This window comes from Diadema antillarum, unplaced genomic scaffold (genome assembly GCF_040938485.1).
Source record: "Diadema antillarum isolate AM-2024a unplaced genomic scaffold, OU_Dant_1.0 scf00000147, whole genome shotgun sequence".
Taxonomy (NCBI): domain Eukaryota; kingdom Metazoa; phylum Echinodermata; class Echinoidea; order Diadematoida; family Diadematidae; genus Diadema; species Diadema antillarum.
The window spans coordinates 1,524,037-1,547,288 of NW_027271036.1; the positions used below are offsets into that span (position 1 = coordinate 1,524,037).

General features: G+C 38.2%; 1 protein-coding gene across 1 annotated transcript; it reads left to right on the plus strand.

Moving 5' to 3' along the window:
• The first annotated feature begins 636 nt into the window (after positions 1-636).
• Positions 637-20,888, plus strand: LOC139721690 (uncharacterized). Its single transcript, XM_071633020.1, has 4 exons — positions 637-1,334; positions 1,374-1,560; positions 18,418-18,628; positions 19,741-20,888. Exons 1-4 carry the CDS (start codon positions 637-639, stop codon positions 20,886-20,888), a joined length of 2,244 nt encoding a protein of 747 aa, XP_071489121.1.
• The last annotated feature ends 2,364 nt before the right edge of the window (positions 20,889-23,252 follow it).

A 23,252-nucleotide genomic window follows, 5' to 3' on the forward strand; every position in this document is an offset into this window, starting at 1 on the left:
ATCATTGTTATACCAGGAAGAGTACGTTACCTGGTGTAATGAGGATGTTCATTTATTATTCAATAAATATTTACGAGGCTTGATGGCAACTAGATGATTACGTCATCACGATAGCATATAGTGTCAGGTTCTTCATATCATTTCTTTAAACAGAAAAAAAACACGGTTAACAGTCTGTCACCAATCCCCTTGATCATTTGGCGATGTAACGGATGATAATAATGGTGCCAATAAGGCGGAGAAGTGGTTAGCCATTTTAATAAAGTCAGTCGAGACCAGAGTACACCATTAGGACAGAATGACGCCGAGTGTTTGTGTGCTGTGTATAGATTAGTATAGCCGCGGATAGCTGGGGAGGGGTGGTTAGAGCATCGCCCTGGTACTTAACGAGAAATGGACGCTGTATATACTAGGACTATAACACTGTATTATTAACGCTTTGTGATCACGATAGTGCAGAATGACGTTTTTTGTGTGTATGTGCGCAGTTGTGTGTGTATACGTTGACAGACGACCGCTCAGTGTCAGTTAACCATACAGTGCGCAGTTTGTGATGTCACGGTGTAGGAACTCTCAGCTCCCACCGATAGTCGAATGAGCGTGGCGCCACTTTCACAAAGTCGCCACAAAACAAGAATGGGGACCGAGAATACATCGTCACCGGCCTCACTCGACCCGCTCGACGAAATACCCGCCGTCGTCGATGCAACCGTCATCGTTGTCCTGGCAGTTCTGGTGAACTTTATGAGCTTCTGGACGCTGCTCGTCGTCCGCTCGTTCAGATACATCACGAGCCCAGATGTTCTGATTGGGGGTCTGGCCTTCGTGGATTATGTTTCATCGTGGACAATGTACCCCCTGATTGCTTACGTTTATCTTTCCAATGGGCCATTTGGGCCTCTTGTTTGTGACTTCTTCTACGCCATGTGGGCATTTTTTCAACTCGTTTCCATGTTTATAGTAACTCTGATGGCCACCGACAGGTATCTTGCTATTCGTAAACCCATTTTCTATCGAGTCAAATTCAAAGTGGACTCTGTCAAGTACGTTATACTTTCCTTTGGAATCGCTGCTCTCTTGGCTTGTTTTACACCCACCATTATTCTAAACTTTGCGAGATCGTCGGAACGTGATGGAACCAGATTGACTGCACAAGCCTGTGTTGGCACCAATAATCAAACTTATCGCTTCCTCCAAATAGTGATTCTTGTCTTCAACTACAGTCTCTGCGCAATCGGCCTTTTTTGTTATATGAAGTTTCTCGTCGGAATTCGCAATTTTGTGAACCGCTCGATGGGGAGCTTGGAGAAGAAAACTGTCTCCGCTTCTGCAGTGTCGGGGAAGGGCTTTGGCCGCGGAGTCTCGACCAGGAGATCGTCATCGTACTGTCTATCGTGTCTGTGCTGTCAGGAGCAACCGCAGAGATATCTCACCAGAGGGGAGTTGGTGGAGCACACTCTACAACTGATGAAAACCATTCACATCAAGAGATGCACACGAATTACCAAAGCCATTGCGGTAGCCGTCGGCTTCTTTTATCTGACATGGCTACCGGCGCAAGTAAGAGAAAATAACGTGATGTGTTAATGTATATGTTTATGTATATACATATGTATGTATGTATGTATATATGTATATATATATATACATATACTAGTATATGTAATGTATTGTATATGCAACGCTGCACACTGGCACTAGCTGGTCCGACGGTCAAGTACCAGTAAAAATCAATGTTGGACCAGTAACTTTTTCAGGAATGGACTCGTAAGAAAAAAAAAGTGTGCAGCCATATATATATATATATATATATATATATACAATATTCATGCATATATATATATATATATGTATATATATATTTGCATATATATATATATATGCATATATATCCAGCTTTAGGAAGACATTGTGTAGATATGCAATGTCAGCTTCGTAAAGTATGCGATCGAATAGAATATGAGTTGAAAATGTTATTTAAGAGGACACAAATTGTCTTCCTAAGGTGATTTGTAAATATGCGCATAAATTATAGATTTAATATTGTCTCCCTTGAGATGGATATGAAGCTGATTTATGTACAAAATCATATATTCTTCTTCTTCTTCTTCTTCTTTTTCTAAACTATACTCCGGTACAAGACTATGCATGTATAAGCTGCGATAGAAATGCATTATGTGTTTCTATCCATGTGCTGCCTTGGTAATATTCTCTATTCTCTATACTGTCCACTGAGAGCTGTATATTATGTGTACTATATACCCGGGTACAAAGCTCACAACTGGTTCTGCTGTATCACGAAGCCTAATAGAAACGACCCTCCTGATTTAGCGGTACCGCCGATTTGCCATTAGGTCACTTAATCGTTTCACCTTGTCACATATTCAGTAGCAACCAGGGAAAGAGAGTAATTATTAACCTATCAAATAGATGTCTGCCGGTTAGATGTCATGAAGCCAGCCGGATACAATCATCATATCCCTCCCTTTAATATCAAAACAATGAAAACAAAACACATCATATTGCATCTCAAGCAAAACTTAATTTTCCTAGTAATTTCCCCTATATGCTCGCTCCATCATTAGACTTTCCTTGCCGCTATATCGGAAAGATCTACAAAGAAGCTTGTTTAGCTGGCGTGACTTGCCAGGAAATCGAGTTGTTTTGTGGTATTTTGAGATCAGAAGGGTGTGAAATACACTGTAATAAAAAGTCGGTACACCGACTTTATCTTCCGGCAGCACCCTCGCTCCTCCATTCTGTAGTGAGTGTGTAGAACGCTGCTTCTACAATGTTGGAGGTGATGATGGAATCGTGTCCTATAAAATAGCAGTAGTACTGAATCGCACGCAGAATAAACTGCACCCATGAATCTCGCAAGCGATGGATAACGCTATAGTATGATGGTCCGATACATTGTAATCGATGTTATCGAATATGTCTGTGAATGTTCTCAGTCATCCAGGTAAAGTATCTCATGAACAACATTAGTAAATCTGGTCAACTGGACTTACTTGTAATTTGGAGTAGCGACGTTTGACGTCGTCTCTGGGACGCTTCTATCATCAGGCCGACTGATCTTTGGCGGCAATTGGTTGTTGACCCGTAACAGGGTCGGGGGATTTCGGAAAGCGCCGAGGAATCTTCCGGCTAGTTCGGAAACTTGTTCGTAAACTCTGAAACTGTCTAGAACTTTCGGTGAATTTCTTTGGCTATTGTTTAGCATTTTCGTCATTAAACAATGACAATCGTAGATATCATGGCGTTTTTTCCACACATTTATTTCCTTATGCGTAAGTGTATAGATTGGAGCAAAAATCGACAGTAGTTCTGCAAGCACGCGAGAACTATGTTTTGGCCTTAACTATCACATCCGCTCTTTAAGTCTGCCGGTAATCCCTTCACCAAAATTGTGCGCTCATTTGACATTTCCAAAGGTTGCTCTATAATCATAATTCACATGCAATCCTTATATAGAGACTAAAAAAGTGCCCAATATGCTTCATAAAAGTGACTTTTACAGAAATGGCATTTGATTTCAATAATTTAATTCAATTCAAACAATATAATATCCATTTTGCTTGCCTATATAATAGCAAGCCACAATGACGCTTAGTTACTGAATTCATTTTGATGTCTCCCTTTCCAACAAAATGATTGAAAAATGTCTTCATTACAGCTTATTGACAAATGCCCCTACATCGACATAAATAAACACTGAATTGATCAGTTCTTTAGTAGTAGCCATAATAAAAAAAAGTCATAGGCGTACGTACTCGAACCTACGACCTGATCTCCGGACAGGCGTCATCTCCACTAGACCACCGAGCTTCCGCCTGACAGCAAGTGTTGGTTGTGATGCTTATAGCATGCAGCCGGTAAAAGCCCTCATGATGTTTTTGGCTTGATCATTGGAGAGGGCTCGAAATGATAAATTTTGGGTGGAAGAAGGCTTCACGGCGCACCACGTATTCTTTCTGGAGTATGTGAGTGTAAGTGGCCCTGAAAGAATACGTGGTGCACCTTGAAGCCTTCTACCACCCAACGTTCCACCACCACGGAAGCCTTCAAAGATTTCAACTCATGAATTATTCTTCATCGTGAAACTATCCTTATTGCAATTAGCCTTCCTGAAGACATTATTAGTAGCCTCAGAGAGTTTCTGAAATTTTAAAAACATACATTGTAATCATTTATGTGACTCTACTAAAATCTCTCTTCTGCAACGAAAACAAAGGAACTTAACGCCCAAAAACGGCGGAAAAAAAGAATGAAAATTGCAGAAGGTAGATTTAAAGACAGGAGTGTATTGACTCACAGGGATTCCACCCAGACAAACTTTGCACACTATAAACAATAATTGCACAGAGAGAGAGAGAGAGAGAGAGGGGGGGGGGGGGGTCAAATACACGCTCCACCCTACTCTGTGTGTTATAGTTACGTACCATTATTGGTTTCCTGGATTAACTTGCTAAAAAATATTGAAGGCCTACCGCAGAACGAAAAGAAACGCGAAAAGCAATGATTTTTTTTTCAGCTAATGACCGCAGTATAATATTTCACGATACTCGTCTCCCAGACATCGCTTTTATGACTACCATAAAGAGATATTATAATGGATGAATTAGTAGGGTTATGATCATCTTAGGTAAACCCGCGTCGGAGATGAACTAGCAAACAAAGTAGATGTTGAGATTGAACATAAGCAACTGCTCCTGTCCAAGAGAGCTGATTATTAAACGCAGACACATCAATCAGGTATATAAATCTGAGACAACCTAATACCATATGTTACATAGATTTCGATTGCTCTCCAAATATTAATCTTTTCCCAAAATCTCGAAGAGAATAGATTTTGATATAAACCAAATGTAAGAGCTCGATCTGCAATTCATGATCACGTGTCTACCTACGTTGCAAATCAAATACTCCCCTTCCCCCGACATCTCCGGGAGATTAGTGCAAATGTAATGCTCTTTGCTTTGATTTCGAAGCGAAAAAGAATACAATGGTAGTATTAATATTTGAAAGGTTTGAAGAGGTTTTATATGAAACCACTGTCGAGTTGTTATTCAGATCAATTTGTCAAATATAAGTCATCAGTGTCAAGATTTTCGTTTACCTTTTAAGCTCCCCTATCTCAGACTAAATAAAACCCTGTGCAATTTCTTCCTTACACGGTATCAATTAATATGCAGATCATAATATCGACGTTTCTTTGGAAAAGGCCAATCAGAGCTCCTTCCACTGTCCATTGCGTCAAATAGATATTTTTATTTCATTTCTGTTCAAACTACTAATGTGTAGCTTTAACTCATTGCTCATGGGGACAGAATGTATTTACCACACCCATGAAGCAACTTATTTTCAGGCAGTTGCTTTGCCCTGCATCGAGAGTATTTAACTAAAATACTGTCTACCAAAATGCCTCACACCCTCCGAAAAAGATACAGGCAAACACATAAACCAGCGTACAACAGCGATATTGATAAAGACACCAGCTGTATCAAATTACGAATTTTCTCGGCCTCAAATTTCTAAAGTGCGCTACAGTTCGAATTCTGATTTCAAATTGCCCGTTTAGTTTTTCGTGCATGCGGCCGTGCAATAAACAGGATACAACTCCGGGGTACGCCATTCAGCTGGTACAGTATTCTGACCTTGGTGAATACATTAGATGTAAAATTTGGGCTTTGTCTTTACCTGCGATGGATCAATGCACACGTTGTGTATATTACTACGTTTATCGACTCGACGTTCTCGATAGGATGAATACATGTGTATAGTGTGCGTGGTTGTACACGTGTGTGTGAAGGACGTGGACTGGGGAGGCGTTTATAGGTAGGAATAAACGATTTTTATACTCCACATAGATTGCGTTCATGCCAGTTCCTGTCGTGCTTATCAATGTTCATAATGATTGATATGATAATCAAGCTGATTGACTGTTACCGTGGTATGCTTAATTGATTGCATATGTATCCTGAGTTAGCGCATTGAAGATTTGCTGTGTGGACATAGAGTAAATTTACAGTACTATGCTTTTAATCAGAAACTCTTTCACACGTAAAAAAACCCCATAATTTCATGTTACGTATAATTTTGGTGAAAAGCATGGATTGTATGAAACCGTAATATGCAATAACATTGAAAATGTTAAGAACTTATATTTGTATACATATTTTTCCCCGGAAAATGACTTATAGTATTCAGAATTCTCACATAATAAATGATCGGGGAAGTGAGCGAGTCTTCACCGGATTTAGCAGATCTCTCTAGCTGACTGAAAAAGGCGTATGTTTGTTTGTTTGTTTGTTTGTTTGTTTTTTTAATGGAGCAGACGATATTTATACGTAGATATTCATACATCAGAAAGGAATTACTGAAGCGAAACCGGTAAGAATACAGTCTTTAGTTAGACATGACTTGATTTATAGAGATATTCACTTTTCCTTGTAAACATGACGTTAAACATGTATTAAATGAATGAACTCTGTATCTCTCTCTCTCTCTCTCTCTCTCTCACTGTATATAATTATATATAATTATATATACATACAGTATATACAGTATATAATAGGCCTTTTTAATATGTATACAGTATACATACGTACAAATCTTTGTGTATGTTTGCGTTTGTAATAAAGATACAGTTCACGTCAAAATTTTGTTCATCTAAATAATAGGAGCAGCCGAAATGATCCTAACGTCACCTGCGTACAAAAGGCGTAAGATCGTCAACGCCCTATACCGTTGTGCTTATTAGTGATAAGAGCGTATAGGCCTAATATAAAGCGTATCATATGCTAACTGTGCAACAATTACAATCATATCACTACAAAAATGCATTATGATATTGTTTTTCTAATATAACAGCGTTATATGCTAACTGTGCAACGATAACAATTATATCACTACAAAAATGCATTATGATATTGTTTTTCTGAGAATTCCGGGGAATAACTAATTGTCCAAAATCGATGTTAGACACCGACGCTAATTAGTAGGTTTGTTATACTCATTACGATGGGCGACATCAGGCGCTTCGACGAGTGGACGAGGACCATTTGTTTAGTGCCATTACTATTGTCAATGCCATTCATGACTAAACAAAGGACAGGTAAAAGTTCCTCTATTTTTTTTTTGCTTTAATTTCTCTGTTGTCGGAGAGTATGACATAAACTGAAGAGCATATCAGAACACTCACATGTCAAAGTGTTCTGAAGTTACAACGATTGAATATCGATGATTTTTATTTGATTTGTGACATGATTTATATGATTTCTGCATTCATTCTTAATACAAAAATGTAACACAAAGTTTATCGAACACAGTTATTAAGTAATATTTGAATCTAACAGCCACATCGTTGCTTGCAATGGACACAAGATATAATTGGGAATCACCAAAATGAACTAAAGTCTTTTGAAACGATTTTCAAAGAGCCAACTCTCCTTTGCCATCTCTTTTCCTTATATTTAATTTTTGACCCAATTTGCCCAATACGTAATATTTTATATTAAATTTCCATTAGAAAGGTTAACTGTGGCAAATGGAAATATTTTCCCTGGGTTTCTTCGGCAAAACAACAAGTTGCAAACTTGATTCCAAGCATGTAATTGAAGAGCTTGTTCGCAAAAACCGATAAGTCCTTTTTTGAAGATTTTGAAGTACGATCTCTGTCATAAAGTACAAAATAATACCCTTTAAATGATATATTGGTCACTACCAGTCATATAAAGGTACATTTTTAAAGTTATGGTCAAAAGAAGCAAAGTACCGGTAACTTGATATATTCTAGATTCTAGATTCTAGATATATTCTTCTAAATAAAATGTTAATATATAAGATTTGCCCTTGATACAGGAATATAATACTAAGAACACCCCTCTTGTGCTCTATATCTCACCTTCCCTGTCATCTGAAATTTGTTTTCTTCAGCCCCAAACACGCCATTTTCTGGTGACAATGATGGAGGTTCATTGCCTATTATAAAATGACAAGAGTGTACAGTATACACGTGCCACTATGCGTGTTCCCGAATGAAATGGATCAGTGACGTCGTGCTATCCTCACACTTTTTAATGGAGGGAAAGCAACCCTAAATATACACTGAAGCTATAGCGGTGACATTGGGCTTTACTCGAGCTGAAGCACCTACTTCAGAATCACAGCGCCTGCGAGATCAGCCTTATATGACTCCCTCACTATACAGGCTCTTTAAAGGCAAAGATAAATCGTCGTTCATGATTACCGATGAAGCGACTTACCGGTGACCGACTGTTCATTCTTGGGTGACCCTAAGGCAAGTAATCATCTGTTATTCAGGAGGCAGGGCTAGCGTAGTATATTGGCGAATGGAAATAAAATATTCAACATTAACTTTAACCAGAATCTTTGATTACCAGTTAGAAGGGATGCAGCTGTGACTGGAGTATTTTCTTTTGTATTGTCTTCCTTCTTAAAGACATTATTTACCATTTGCAGATGAAACAAAAACCCAGCTTTAGCGCTTCAAAATAGTTCTAAGATGTGAGTTAGGGTTAGAAACGACCAAAGTAAAATGTTAATCGGTGTTAATCAATGTTAAGTATCGTTAATATATGCAGAATATGAACAATAGTTTTACCAAAATTGTTACTACATTAAACTGTCCATACTATACAGTTATGGTTTATTGAGAAAAATAGTGATATCTACTTAAATTTTAGGCTTTATTGCGAAATTTTACATGGCAGGATATTTTGTGATACAACTGACCTATGCATCAATGTGATACACAGTCTGTAACTCAAATATTTCTTGAACCATGCTGCTCCCAATGGTAAACAAACCTAAGAGTCTTACGTATAATGGTTGACAGTTAATTATCTCCTTTCACAGTGAGGTTAGCAACTCAGTAAATGCTAAAGTCAAATTTAACAAACAGCATCCAGCTATTGACCAACTAAGAAAAAAAAAGAAGTCTCCTGTTCGTCCCTGATTAACAGCTGATGGTGACACAGCTGATCGGCCTGCCTATTGATGACCATTCAATATCTACTGATTATAAGCTGATTAAGCGTTTGCACATCTGTTCCTTTCCATATATCATATGCTTGCTTGTTATAGTTATTTTGATTGTTATTTTCTTCCCTGTTCTTACGTTTTGTACATGTATATTTCTTGAAACGCCATGAGCACCTTAAGGTGGATCCCCAGCGTGCCCGATAAAAGTAGCTACTTTTATGACTATTCATATGGTTACATACTTCCACATGTAATTCTGTATGTAAATACAAAATATAAAGAATTTACTGTATATACAAAACCCGATATCCATTTTATTAACTTGAGAAACAACTTGAAAAACAAAATACATATTCTTTAATTGAGTTATTTCTGATAATTCTGATGATATCTTCAAAAATGTATAAATCTTACAGTCTTGTATTGAGTTCGATATTACTGACAAGATATTTTTTTCCCTGTTGGGAAAATATTCATAACCAAACAACAAAACGTTACGAACTCTCTTTTCGTTCAATTTCCGTGATACAAAGGAGAGACGCAAGGACATGTTTTAAAGGACAAGTCCACCTTCATATACGTACATGGGGATTGAGTGATGGTAGCAACATTACTCAAACACATCAGTGAGAGTTTAGGGACAAAGCGTTCAAAAGTTTTGAATTTTTAAAGTATCTGCGCAGTCACTGCTGGAAGAGAAGACTACAGTGTCTGATGTCACATGCGTAGAAACATATAAAGAAAATATGAAGAGAATTTCACAAAATTTCATTTTTTTTTTTTTTTGGGGGGGGGGGGAAAGTGCACATTTCCTTGACTTGTCACTGACGTATATGTTAAGGGTGATATTGTTCCCCCTGACTTCTGAAAGAGGCATGTCAAGTATGCGAGAAAAGTGAAAACATGTTGAATATTCTCTATATTTTCTTCATATCGTAATACAAGTGTGACATCATAAGCTGTAGTAGTCTTCTCATCCAGCAGTGACTGAGAAGAAACTTCAAAAATTCATAAATTTTAAGATTGTCTAATTTTCCCCAAACTCTCACTGATGTGTTTGACTAAAATTGCTGCATTCACTCAATTCACATGTCTATGAAGGTGGACTTATCCTTTAAGCGCGTTAAGTTTATATACCTAAATCGGCCAAAGGTACCTCAGGTCAAGATGGATATCATACCGGCATAAATCATCGAACAATGTCCTTCCGACAAATCCCGCCTATATAAACACGCAAAACACAACATAAGTGAAGAATACATGGCATGGCACAGAAATTATCAAATATGTAGGAAGTGGCATATAGGCCTATTCCAATCAGCTAGAAAAAAAAATGAATAAATAAAATAACGTCGGGCCACCAAACTTGCAAAAAAGAGCTATTTATGCAGCTAGCCTAATCAAGCAGCTTATATTCAAAATGAAGTTTAGAATTTTTCCTTTTATTTTAGGCCACCACCTTTCTTTTTCGGGCCACCAAAATTTAAAATTCAAAGCTTTCAGTCGTCCGAATGGGCCACTAGAGAAAAAGGATAGTGTCGAGTCCTGCGTATATATGCATATCAAAAAACAAACATACAAACAAACAAACAAACAACATTGATCATCAGCAGAACGGTCTTGTTTCAGTGAGCAAAGAAAAAAAAGTAATATATAAGCGAGGCAAAGTCATTGAAGAGGTAAATATAAACAGCAATGTTAATCTTCTTTCTGTTTGTACTCTTTCTTTTCTCACTGCATAGACGTGAATTTTCATTATGTGGTCTTCCAGATTCTTCATATCAGTGAAGCCGCCTTTCTCGAAGGCCCTGACTCCCAATAAACCCCTCGTTTATTGTTCTTCTATATAGTTGTTTTTTATTGCAAGCAGCTTATTTGAAAGCATAGCTTTGAACTGAGTCTCTATAATTTCAATTTGGGAAGCCATGCCAGATTCATGCAGTCCTTCAAATATCTAGAGGGAGGATGGTTATAGGCGCTGCATATTTATTGATTAAATATTTGATAAATGTTCCATATTTGTGAGACCTTCCCAGCAGCAGTGCTTTTGTGTGGGACTCTGATTTCATTTACGGTGTGAATCGCCCCGAAGGCTGGTGATATCGTGATGCCCGCGTTAAATCAAATTGCTCCTTAATGGTTCCAGGGTGAAGATTCAAGGAAGAAACAGAATAAAAAAAATGGTCGCACACGTTATGCTATCATACCGCCATTTCGATCAGTGTTCTTCCTGTTGAAAAGACAATAACGATCAATGACTAATTTCATTTAGATCCATACGAGATATGATTATGATGTCACTGACTTATTGAAATCATACTCGCTGAGGTAATTGTTATTTGTTATGACTCCAACTCTCTCTGCCCCTCCCCCCCCCCCCCCCCCTCCCCCAGTGGGTGCGAGCGGCTCCAATGAAAACAAACACTATGTTGTGGATTTAAAATGAGAGGTGAAGGACTTCAAGTTTGGGAGGTTTGGAAGAGAGTGCATTAACTCATCTCATCTTCTAAAGAGTTTACCTCTAGGAAGCTGATCAGCAGTAAACGATATGAAATTCTATGCATTTTATTTTGATCTAAAATATGGCCAAAAAAAAAGAGTCAAACCTGTATATAGCGATCACCGTATGTAGCGACAACTTGCCCTATATGCGACCATTAAACACAGTTCCTCCAAGAGAAAACCATGTGTTAACGACCCTGTCACCTGTCTACAACGGCCACTTTTTTCGTCTCCTTTGGGTGGCCGCAGTAGACAGGTTTGACTGTATAGTGTCTCACGAGTGTACCTGATACTCCTAGTCTATCGAGGTAACAGGTAGAATATCATGATGTAGATATAAAACGATTAAAGAAAACCATGACAAAGAACGTCTTTAGTTTAGGCTATTTAAAGTGCACAGCATGATGATAATGGCGAACCCCGTTTATAGCGATATAATCAGGACGGCGAAGGTGTCTCTTATTACAGCAAGATTTCGTTAAAACGAACATCCATACATATAAGTTGCTGCATGGATACACACAACATCCCGTGTTGGATCCAGACGTTCACGACACACAAAACTCCTATAGTAATCACATTCTAAGCATATTGTAATTTTTTCTTTGTGAGTCTGCGAGTGTAGACGGTTACAGTTTGTAATTCAGAAGGTTCCTCATTGCGAAGGATCGCTAATCCGAAAATGAAATAGTGTTAATCACTCCGAAGGATCGTTATTCCAAAGGTTTGTAGATCAAAGAATGGAAGAAGGTTCGTTGCCCCGAAGGTTCGTTAATCCGAAACTGATTAAGAGGTGTATAATTCCGAAGGTTTGTGAATAAAAATTAAGGTTCGCAATTCCGAATAAGGTTCATAAGTGCGCATTTTCTTTCCATTTTCGGATTAACGAACCTTCGTATAACAACCATCACTCGTGTAAACATAATAGAGAGAAGGTTGAAGGAGGGAGAGAGAGAGAGAGAGAGAGAGAGAGAGAGAGAAGGAGGGATAGATGGAACGTTCTACTCATTGCCAATGTCAAAGTTTCTCGGGTTTCCTTCCACTTGTATACGGGGGTGGAAGCGTCCGCTCATCCTAGCCTATAATAAAAACGGCTCACATGCTTACCCACGTGTCAATGTCAATCAATGCTATAACTGGTTCGCATCGGCAAGAAAGTATCACGTCATTTGGGAAGTGTCCTGGTTTTTATTATCATTATTATTTTCATTGCAGACGGGGCATGAGATTTGTTAGATCGATACACTTGCATCTCTCAAGTTTGTATGTTTGGCTGACTTCACACTGTTCCGAAATTCACTCAAGATGGCCATACGAATATACAGTGATATACTAAGTATAAGATACATTGTATTTTCAATTTCGCATGAAGTTTGCCTATATCCTGTTCAAAAGCCGATCAAGAGCCGACGAAAATACGATGTCCACAGAAAGTCACAAGAAGACACCCGAACCGTATATAGAAGGCTTCAGTGTTCACGAAGATGTGATTCCTTATCATAAAATGAACCTTCGCAAGATCTTTGAGCTTTTTTTCGGCTTGTCAAAGACTTCGCTCACGAAGTTGCTGCGGTAGAGCTTGAGAAACTCCATAAGCGGTCCTACAATGACTTTAGAAAATGCCCTCACAAATGATCCGATGTTTATACGATTAGAGCCAAAAAAAGAACATTTCCTTTATCGCGAGTCCTTTTTTCTTTAAATTCGGGATAGTGGGAAGCCTGAATCAATTACCGCATTTTGGCTGATGAGTGAACTGATTGGCTATGAGCTGTCCTGCGCCTCACAACCTGTAATGCTTCGTAAACAATATCGTTAACATTATCCTTTAGATATCCGGGACACTTATTACCTGTCGCCTTTACGTTGTAAAAAAAAACCAACAATGACAGTAACCCGCTAACCCTGATCTTTACTTAGAAGTTTCTCTTCTTAAAAACAAAGAAGAAAACAGATAAAGCTTACCGGGGGGAGTTATCTAATCATGTTGGTAAATGTTATATTCTGTGTAGTCATTACATTGGTAGGAAAGGTTTCATTCTGATTATGATATGCCAATTTTCAAATTTTGATAGATTGACCATAGTATTATTCTATGTTAGTGTTATTAATAATTCTACGACCAAGTTGAATAATATATATAATTCTATATGTTTTGTTATAATTATGATGCTCTTTTTGTCCCCGCCGAACGAGTTCGAGCAGGGGACTATGAAACGGGCTCTGTACGTGTGTGTGTCCGTGTGTCCGTCCGTCCGTGTGTCCGTGCGTCCGTGTGTCTGTCCGTGTGTGCGTCCGTGTGTGATCAAAATGTTCAAAATGCTACTCCTTCGCCATTTCTAACCCGATTTTGATTCTGCTTGCTTTATATGATAGCACTACATGAGAGCTTTGAAACTTCTATACAGAATTTCAGTTGTGACCTTTGACCTTGACCTTTGACCTATATTGTACATTTTGCTTCAAAATGCTACTCCTTCGCCATTTCTAACCCGATTTTGATTCCGTTTGCTTTATATGATGGCACTAGGTGAGGGCTTCAAAACTTCTACACAGAATTTTGACCTTTGACTTCTTTGACCTTTGACCTTGATTTTTGACCTATATTGTATATTGCCTACAAAATGCTACTCCTTCGCCATTTCTAACCCGATTTTGATTCCGTTTGCTTTATGTGATGGCACTAGGTGAGGGCTTCAAAACTTCTACACAGAATTTTGACCTTTGACTTCTTTGACCTTTGACCTTGATTTTTGACCTATATTGTACATTGGCTACAAAATGCTACTCCTTCGCCATTTGTAACCCGATTTCAATTCCGTTTGCTTTATGTGATGGCACTAGGTGAGGGCTTCAAAACTTCTACACAGAATTTTGACCTTTTACTTCTTTGACCTTTGACCTTGATTTTTGACCTGTATTGTACATTTTGCTACCAAATGCTACTCCTTCGCCATTTCTAACCCGATCTCGATTCCGTTTGCTTTATGTGATGGCACTAGGTGAGGGCTTCAAAACTTCTACACAGAATTTTGACCTTTGACTTCTTTGACCTTTGACCTTGATTTTTGTACCTATATTGTACATTGGCTACAAAATGCTACTCCTTCGCCATTTCTAACCCGATTTTGATTTCGTTTGCTTTATGTGATGGCACTAGGTGAGGGCTTCAGAACTTCTACATAGAATTTTGACCTTTGACTTCTTTGACCTTTGACCTTCATCTTTTTACCTATATTGTACATTTTGCTACTAAATGCTACTTCCGGCGGGGACATATATTACGCACCGCGTAATTTCTACTTTTCCTTGTTTCATTGAGAAAGTATAAAAATGATGTGCATTGAATTGAATTGAATTGAATTGAATTGAATTGAACGTGTTTCCCGTCAACAGTCATTTATTGATAGTAGTTTGTTATCATTATTATACTACTAAATGATCTGTTCTTTCAATGGATATTTTCGAGAGAAAAAAAAGATAAAGAAGAAGAATAGTAAAGCTGCATTAACGAGTTAGCACAGACTTATGTGACAATCGAATCGGCATAATATGGAATAGTAGCATAAAACGAACAATGCACAACCATGGAGCTACAAACCTTGTACCCTCATCGCACAACCAAAGGGACGTTTTAGGAATGGGCCTATATTGTAAGCTCTTGTCAATAAACTTCGAAATTGTCGTTGCAAAGAATATGATGGTTGATGCGCCTTGCTCTGTATACTGTACCATGAACTAGAACCCAGCAATGCATGCCTGCATATTCTTTTACCGATCAATAAAAGACACGTGATAAAACATGGGTGAAAAAAAATAGAAAGACAGAAACACAGACAGAAAGACAGACAGACAGACAGACAGACAGAACGGGGAATGAGAGTCAGAGAAATGAATGGATGGAAGTTAACTTTTCGACATTGCAAAATGACAGTCGTGCCAGATGAGTTTTTCCACGTATTATGAAGTGCATGATGGTCGTGGTTTTCACAGAATAATTCCTGCTGACAAAATTTAATGCAACAACATGAATAATGCCATTAGCTGTGCCTGTATTGTCACTCCGGCTCTCTTTATACTGAGAGAATATTTTGGCCCGAATTCACGAAGGTGATACAATCTTTATCCATATTTTAAACCATGGACAAATACCGTAGTTTTGTATGGGGCGCCAAGTGTCGCATGGCCTATTTCGTTAAGAAATCAGTCATTACATCGTCGACTAGATGACCATTTCGTTAACGAAATGATCATTTCGTAATGAAATGACTGATCTTGACACCCACTACCATGACTACACAGTTCGCGTGTTATCTTTGTATTGGTAACACACAGCCACACCAAACCGAAACAATAAAAAAAAAAATTACATTTTCAAAACAAATGACGCAAGACCGGTTGAATCATTTACAAACTGTCATGAAAAATTGAACGTGCAAGCTTTTACAGAAATTGATCTCGGAATATTCAAAAGCTTGACTGACTTTGCGTTTGTCGATGCATTTTATTTGGATTCTGAATTCAGCAAAGAGCGATGTTCAAGACGAATTCTAAGATTGTGATCCGGGCAACTGCCGACTCGCTTAATTTGCATAAATTCGACAGACGTAAGTGACCAACATCAACTTTCTTTTTCGGGGGGGGGGGGGGGTTCATTTATCTAAATTCCGAATTCCATCATTTGTACGTCAGATTTCAATTACTGTTGCATGGAGTACTTTGTTTAGGCTGATTTTACTTTATGAACAAGGATGAGCCTCTTCCACCCCATTTTTTCTGACCATTTCTTTTGAAAATTCTAATTCACTAAAAAAAAAAAAACCCGCTATGCAAAATTTCTATCAAATACACGTAATTATCACCTTGTAAGTTTCAGTGAAACAACAGCTTCCTCAAGACTGTAACAAAAATACATCAGTTAAGGGTTTGATGTACACATTGGATAATATGATTACATAATTAACAAGTTTTTTTTTTAATTTTTGGGAAAAAACTATTTCCTCCTGTCTTTACCCAATCTCCCTTAAAGCAACAACAACAACAACAAAACCCACACAAAATGTATATATTAATATTGCATTCAGTGCAATACAGTGTATAACAGGCAGATTAAATTCGATCTAAAATGTATCGAACATCGAGATGCGAGATCAAGCATCCATGACATAATGCGTCATTGTGCACATCGGTAATATTTCATTTGCTGCAGCCATGTGACAGACACACCCTTCTTTAAAGGAGCTACATGTATGCAATGCAGATGCATGTTGACTTGCATTCACACATATTACGTAGATGATCATAGAATATCTTGATATGTGCCCTATTTGTTTTATGATATTTTCTATTCTGTCAGATTACTTGGATTCGCCCGCAATAAAACTTTCCAAACCAATATTCTGCCACTGACATCATCTGTCAATCATTACCGAAGTACTAATGTGATTAACAAAAGATATCGTAATGCACTTTCCACTGTATTTTGTTAATCATAATTATTAGTAACAAGGAAACATCCAAGTTATGTTCAATCTAAGAAAAGATGCATTCCTATCGCTTTTATCGATCACATTTTAATACTAAAGCAATTTTTGACAGATGATGTCACGGGCAGAATCTTGGTTTGAAAGGTTTGTTTTTGAGTGGGCTTATACAAGTAATCTGAAGAAAAAAACAAAAAAGAAATTATTATAAAATATTTATGGCACGTTTTTATATTTTCATTAGGCCACATAATTGATGCTGAGGATATCGAGAATCTGCACAAGTCAACAAGTATAATTATTTGAATTGCATTGGTCCTCTCATCACAACTTGGAGGCAAACGACGCACCCAAGCACCACTCTTACAAAATGCAAAGAAACATTCAAACGGACCCAAAAAACAAAAACAAAAACCGACATGTTCGTTGCAATAAAATTGTAATTGCTTTACAAATTTATTCATGTTGCTGCAAGCATCCGACCAGCATCACGATCAATTTATCTGCAAGGCCGTTTGCATAGCTTGCCATCATGTATAATTCGAAGATCGGCAGCAGGCGCCTCTTACTTGTATATGTTAAAACCTAATTTCTAATCCTTCCGTTTCCTCACCTACAATTTTAACGTTATTGATCTTTTTTATTCCTGTTTTTCCTGGCACAGTGTGCATTTGGAGTGTTGTTCATCATCGATCTCGTTTTCTTTTCTGCTTGCGGGAAAAAAAATTCATCTATTCAAACACCGGAAATGTACTTCGCTTCCCTTTATAGAAAAACGTAATTTCCAAAGCGTTTGTCTGAGCATAATATATTCATATATGTATGTATGTATGTGTGTGTGTGTGTGTGTGTGTGTGTGTGTGTGTGTGTGTGTGTACTTGAATGTGGGCCTACGTGCCCGGGATGTGTGAGTGTTAGGTGTAAGGCTATGATCATTCTCTAGTATTATCAGATTATTGCAATGAAAGTTTTTCAATTCTTTTGTTATCATGTTTGTTCGTGAATGTTGCAGTGTCCTGTTTAAATGTATTTAAAGGGATAGTACAGTATCGGTGGTGATGAGAATTGGGCTTTTAACTTTTTGTGAAATACCAAGCAAACACTCGTGAAATAGTGCAGAGCATACCATTTTAAGAGGAATTCAATGTTTATTTGATGAAAATGGGGTTTGGAATGACTGAAACATCCAAAAATAAAATAAAGCAGAGCCATCGTAATAAAATGTGGGTCCCACACTTTATTAGAATTGCTCTGTTTTGGATATCTCAGCCATTTCAAAACCGATTTTCCTCATCGAATTTTATGCTCTTTCATTTCTCATATGAGGTTACTCATTATCTCACAAAAACTTGAAATTAGGTCTCAACCAAAACTATACGATCCCTTTTAATTTGTCTTTATTATTTCCATTCTCACTACTCAGATTTCTGTAACTCTTCACCTTGTTGCATCCACCCACGTGCCGATTTTGGACTACATCGTCACGAGGCTGATTTTGGCCGGGCCAATTCTAAACCCTCTGGTGTTCGCGTTCTTCGCCAAGAGTTACCGCTTTGGCTACCAGCGGGTCCTCTTCTCGCCTCTACGCTGCTGCGGCTATGAATGGCGGTCGCGGAAGCCTCTCGGACTCTCAGGTACCGTGATTTTAAAGAAGAAATCCACTCAACAATAGTATCAATTTCATGAAATAGAAAAAAATACTTCTTCATCAGTCGTTATGAATATTCAAATAAGCAAGTTGTTGACATGCTCTCACAACTTCTTATTCATTTCATACTACATGTATATAGAAAAAAAAAAACCCTCTTAAAATGGGAATTCAGCCCCAAACACACAATGTCAGTTAGGTACAGCAACTGGAAAATGCAATAATTAGAACACATCATTCAGCGTTTGGAGAGTCATAAGATATGTTCAGCAGAATGGGGGTAGGGGTGGGGTAACATTACCCTTAGCACTTAAAAGTTACACGTCAAGGTATACCATAATACCAGTGTGCATTCCTTAAATTAAAAGATACAAATTTAACCTTTAAACAATTCAAATGTTAGTATACTTCGTAATAGTTATGACAAATTATCACATTTTATAGCCTGATCATGTTACAACACTAAAGACGAAGCAAAGAAGAGTTATATTACTGAAATAATAGATATTTGATATTAATAAAAAAAGAAGAAGTTAAAGACAAGCTGTTTCCTGTCGTAATTTCATAGCCATGTCAAATGTTACGAAAGTTGAGCACATTCGATGTACTATCGGTTGTAATGAAATTACATAATTGGTATGGTGTGTTGTTAAGTTACACAATTGATTATACTTTGATCATACAATTTGTTGGTATTTAATCTGCGAAAAAAAACATTAAAGGGGATGGCTAGTAACTGATCAGTGGGAATCAACGGGAATGCTGGGGGATGATTGTTGCAATTCTTGTGGGATTCATTTAAGATTACATTATATAACTATTGTGTGAAAAATTATTTGCTTCAGAACGGTCTCATGTTCAAGTAATATGCAGTTTAATGCCCCGTCACTGTACAGGCATGCTAATCTGGAAACATTGAACTGCACATTACTTGAATATGAGACCATTCTGAAGCAAATGATTTCCACAGAACAATAATGTACTCTTAAATGAATCCCACAAGGATGGGAACAATCATTCCCCAGCATTCTCACTGATTCCCACTGATTAGTTACTAGCCATCCCCTTTAAGTTTCATTGTATCTGTTTTGTTTGCAGCCAGCGAGATGCAGCGAATATCACATCGCATGGCTCTCGAAGAATGGCAAAGCCCTGGACTGATACGGCGGCAATACAGCAAGCGGAAATCGGTAAAAAGGCGCCAAGGAATCATCCGCTGCCATGGAATCTACAACGTAAACGATGAAGCCAGAAGCACGGATAATATGGAGATGAAATCGTATGAACAGAGTACCCCTACTTCTGAAGATGCAGTGACGCTCATTGCGTCTAAAAGTACTGACGTTTCGACGCCTCCATACCATGACAACCCTATGTCATGTGATGGCGCTCTAACCATGTCTGGGGAAGATGCAAATTGTTCCGCGACTGTCGCCGTCTCTGGAAGCGATAAAACCGTCGCGGACTTTCAATACACCAGCCCTGACGACGGTACACTAGTCGTGTCGGCTGCAAGCTCTGAGAACTGTGTATCCGATGGAAGTAGCATCGATGACGAGTCCGGGTATGGCGACGCTTCTTCTTCAAATGAAAGTCCGAGTAATCCTAAAACAAGAGTTGAAAAATCAACTCAACTATCTCTCGCCAACTCTGAAACTAACCACTGCGGCAAAGGAGTAGCAGACAACCAACTAGAGCGAAATAGAGCGGGCCTGGCCGCCCGAAGCGATAGATGCATCATCCGAGCCGTCGTTAATGAAAACGGAGCGTCCGCGGACGGACTCGCGAGGATAAACGTGGAGGTAATCGAACTAGTCAGTCGTGATGAGATGAGACAGGCAGACGGTTCAATTACGGACAGCTGCAGAAATTGTCGATTGTCCAGCAATGCACGGAGCTATCGGCGAAGCGTGTCGCAGCCAGCCTCATTTGTGTTTTCATTACGCGAAAACCGATTCGTTCCCAAACAAGAAGATGATGAGGAGGAGGTCTCGAAGAGTTTTTCGTGCTCGTACAGTGACGATCTCTTCCCTCGATGCCGCGCCACCCTACAAGATTCGAAGCCAATCTCAAACCCTGTCTTCAGGAGCGACGAAAGGGAAGAGCAGGGTTCTGCTAGGAAGGCAAGGCAACTAAATGGCCCTAAACGAACGAGCAAAGCTCTCCGCGACAGTACTCATTACGTTGACGACATTGTCAAGCTCAACGACTTGATTCAGCGGCGACAGAAGGCAGAAGAGCTCTGAATATTATAACATGTCGACTGGTCTGTGACACTCTAAAAGTCGCTTCCCTCCCCCACCCCTCTCCCCTCAGAAAAAAAGCCTCCCTCATCTCGGAGTATTGTGTATAGTATATAATTGACTGAAGGATGATGACGTTAAAGTAAAAGGAGTTTGTATAAGTGCTAAATGATGAACCAAAACTCATACGAGAGTAACTCATGTACACGCAGAGGCGGATCCAGAGGAGGGCGCAGCCGGCGCACGCCCCCCTTTATTTTTCGTTAAAAACAAAAGAAATAAAAATAACAAAATGAAATGAAATCCGGAAGTGGCCCCAGAAATATTAGTTGCGCCCCCCCCCCCCCCTTTACAGAATTCCTGGATCCGCCCCTGACACGTATGTGTCGATGATATGTCATCAACTCATTTATTTCCGTTATGATTGCAACTTTTTGTGGAGAAAGTAAAACGGAATACACCTAATGTTAAAACTACAGAGAATCGAAACATTCTTAAAATATGCTAATTGTCTAATCTGAAAGAAAGTTGCACTATTTTGTTTAGCTTGTTTTTAACTTTATATGATAGTCACGAAAGTCAACCGGAGCAAGAGAAGTGGAGCTTTTACGAGTTTGCTGCTCTGCTCATGAAGACTAGCACCCGGGAATACTTCACACCCAGTTTTTCAGAGGATAGTTTCATGCCTTATTGAAAAGTCCACTCATTTACATTGGTCACACGAAGTTGTATAATTAGCATCGGACAGCTTTTATTATTCTATTCTCTGCTTCATTGTAGGTTTGACGTCATAATCATATGCAACTGTCAAACACTTATAAAAACGATGAAAACTTAATGGATCGTGAAAAATCTTAAACATTTAGATTTATTTAAGTAATAACATTTCGAGGGGATGCAAATTTCGCATAGATGATATCAATAATGATAAAAATATAAAAAGTTTATAGCGCGTAACTATAAAAAAGAATAAATCAATGTCTCTTTGCACATTGAAGGGAGGAAAATATGAAAATAAAAGTAAAAAGACATAAGAGAGAGAGAGAGAGAGAGAGAGAAGAGGAGACAAGGTTACAAAACTTACGACATACAGCGCAGAACTTAATCCAATGTTAAGTTAAAGAAATATGTTTTCAAAAGACTCTTTATCTACTGCATTTATATATCAGCCTATTTAAGATGTCTTTGCGATTTGTTCTATAGCTCTGCGGCTGCCAGAGTGAAAGATCTTGCTCCGTAGAAAGAAAAAAAAAAGTAAATAAATGAAATTAATATTAATTGAAAAAAAACTAATAAAAATGATTAACATGCAACTTCACAAGTGAAATCATCTAATTTCTAAGCTTCGCCCAGAAGTCGTAAGTTTTAACAAAAGGGGATATATATTTCATACACATTAGATTTCAAGAACGCATTGATAAAGTGATGAGCTATGACGCCGTAGGTGAGAGCTCATATACATTAACAGCTTGATAAAAGTAGAGAACGCCCTCTGCGGGAATACCTTTATTTTCGGGATGTCAGACGTGTCGACTCTAATTAATATAGCTCTAGATCTACTGTATTATAACTAGGGGCTAAACAGTGGATTATTAAAAAAAAGTGGCAAAGATAGCTACAAAATTTGGTATTAATTCAAGGCCAAGAATTTACGGATATGGTGACTTAACATAATTGCAAAATGATAATTGTCTGAACAAAAACGAGTTCTTTGTGCGGTCTTATGAACGGTACTCTTTATGATCATTGTATATAAATAATAAACCACATTGTATCTTTCAAATGGCAACTTTCGATGAATGTGTGTGCGAATTCATAATCCTTTGGGTTTTCCAAGTGTGCTATTGTATATTAAACGGAACTGCGAAAGTGCAAAAAGTCATGTTTGAGTTGGAGATAAACTCACGCAAAACTTATTCCCAACAAGAAATATTGCTATCGATTACCCCTATGGTGTGATATCGAAAAAATCATTAAATAGCCACCCTATACTCATTTTGACACAATATGGCTACTCCCTGTGGCCCACTGTGCGTGCTCGTGGTAACTTACACGATTAAAAGTAAAAGAAAATAGCAAAAAGAATAAGAACAGACAGAAACAAAACCAAGAATAATGGAAAACGGAGGAAAATAAACAGCCTCATTCACTTTAACAAGAACAATGAAAACAACACAAAAAACAAACAAACAAACAAACAAAAAACAAACGCAAACTGAATACCGCACAAGTCGGATAGAAAATTAGTGCTGTGTAGTATGAATAAGCGTCACATCCATCGCCGGAAAGAAACAATGAAAGAAAGGAGTTTTATTAGACTTTAAAATTCATAAAACTGCAAGGAAATCCCAAAAGGGACTATGGAAT

Bases quoted from the DNA above. Each gene is read 5' to 3' on its own strand.
- LOC139721690 (XM_071633020.1), top strand. From the start codon at position 637: ATGGGGACCGAGAATACATCGTCACCGGCCTCACTCGACCCGCTCGAC. The intron at 1,561-18,417 runs GTAAGAGAAAAT...CTCACTACTCAG, and splicing joins TGACATGGCTACCGGCGCAA to ATTTCTGTAACTCTTCACCT. The intron at 18,629-19,740 runs GTACCGTGATTT...TTTTGTTTGCAG, and splicing joins GAAGCCTCTCGGACTCTCAG to CCAGCGAGATGCAGCGAATA.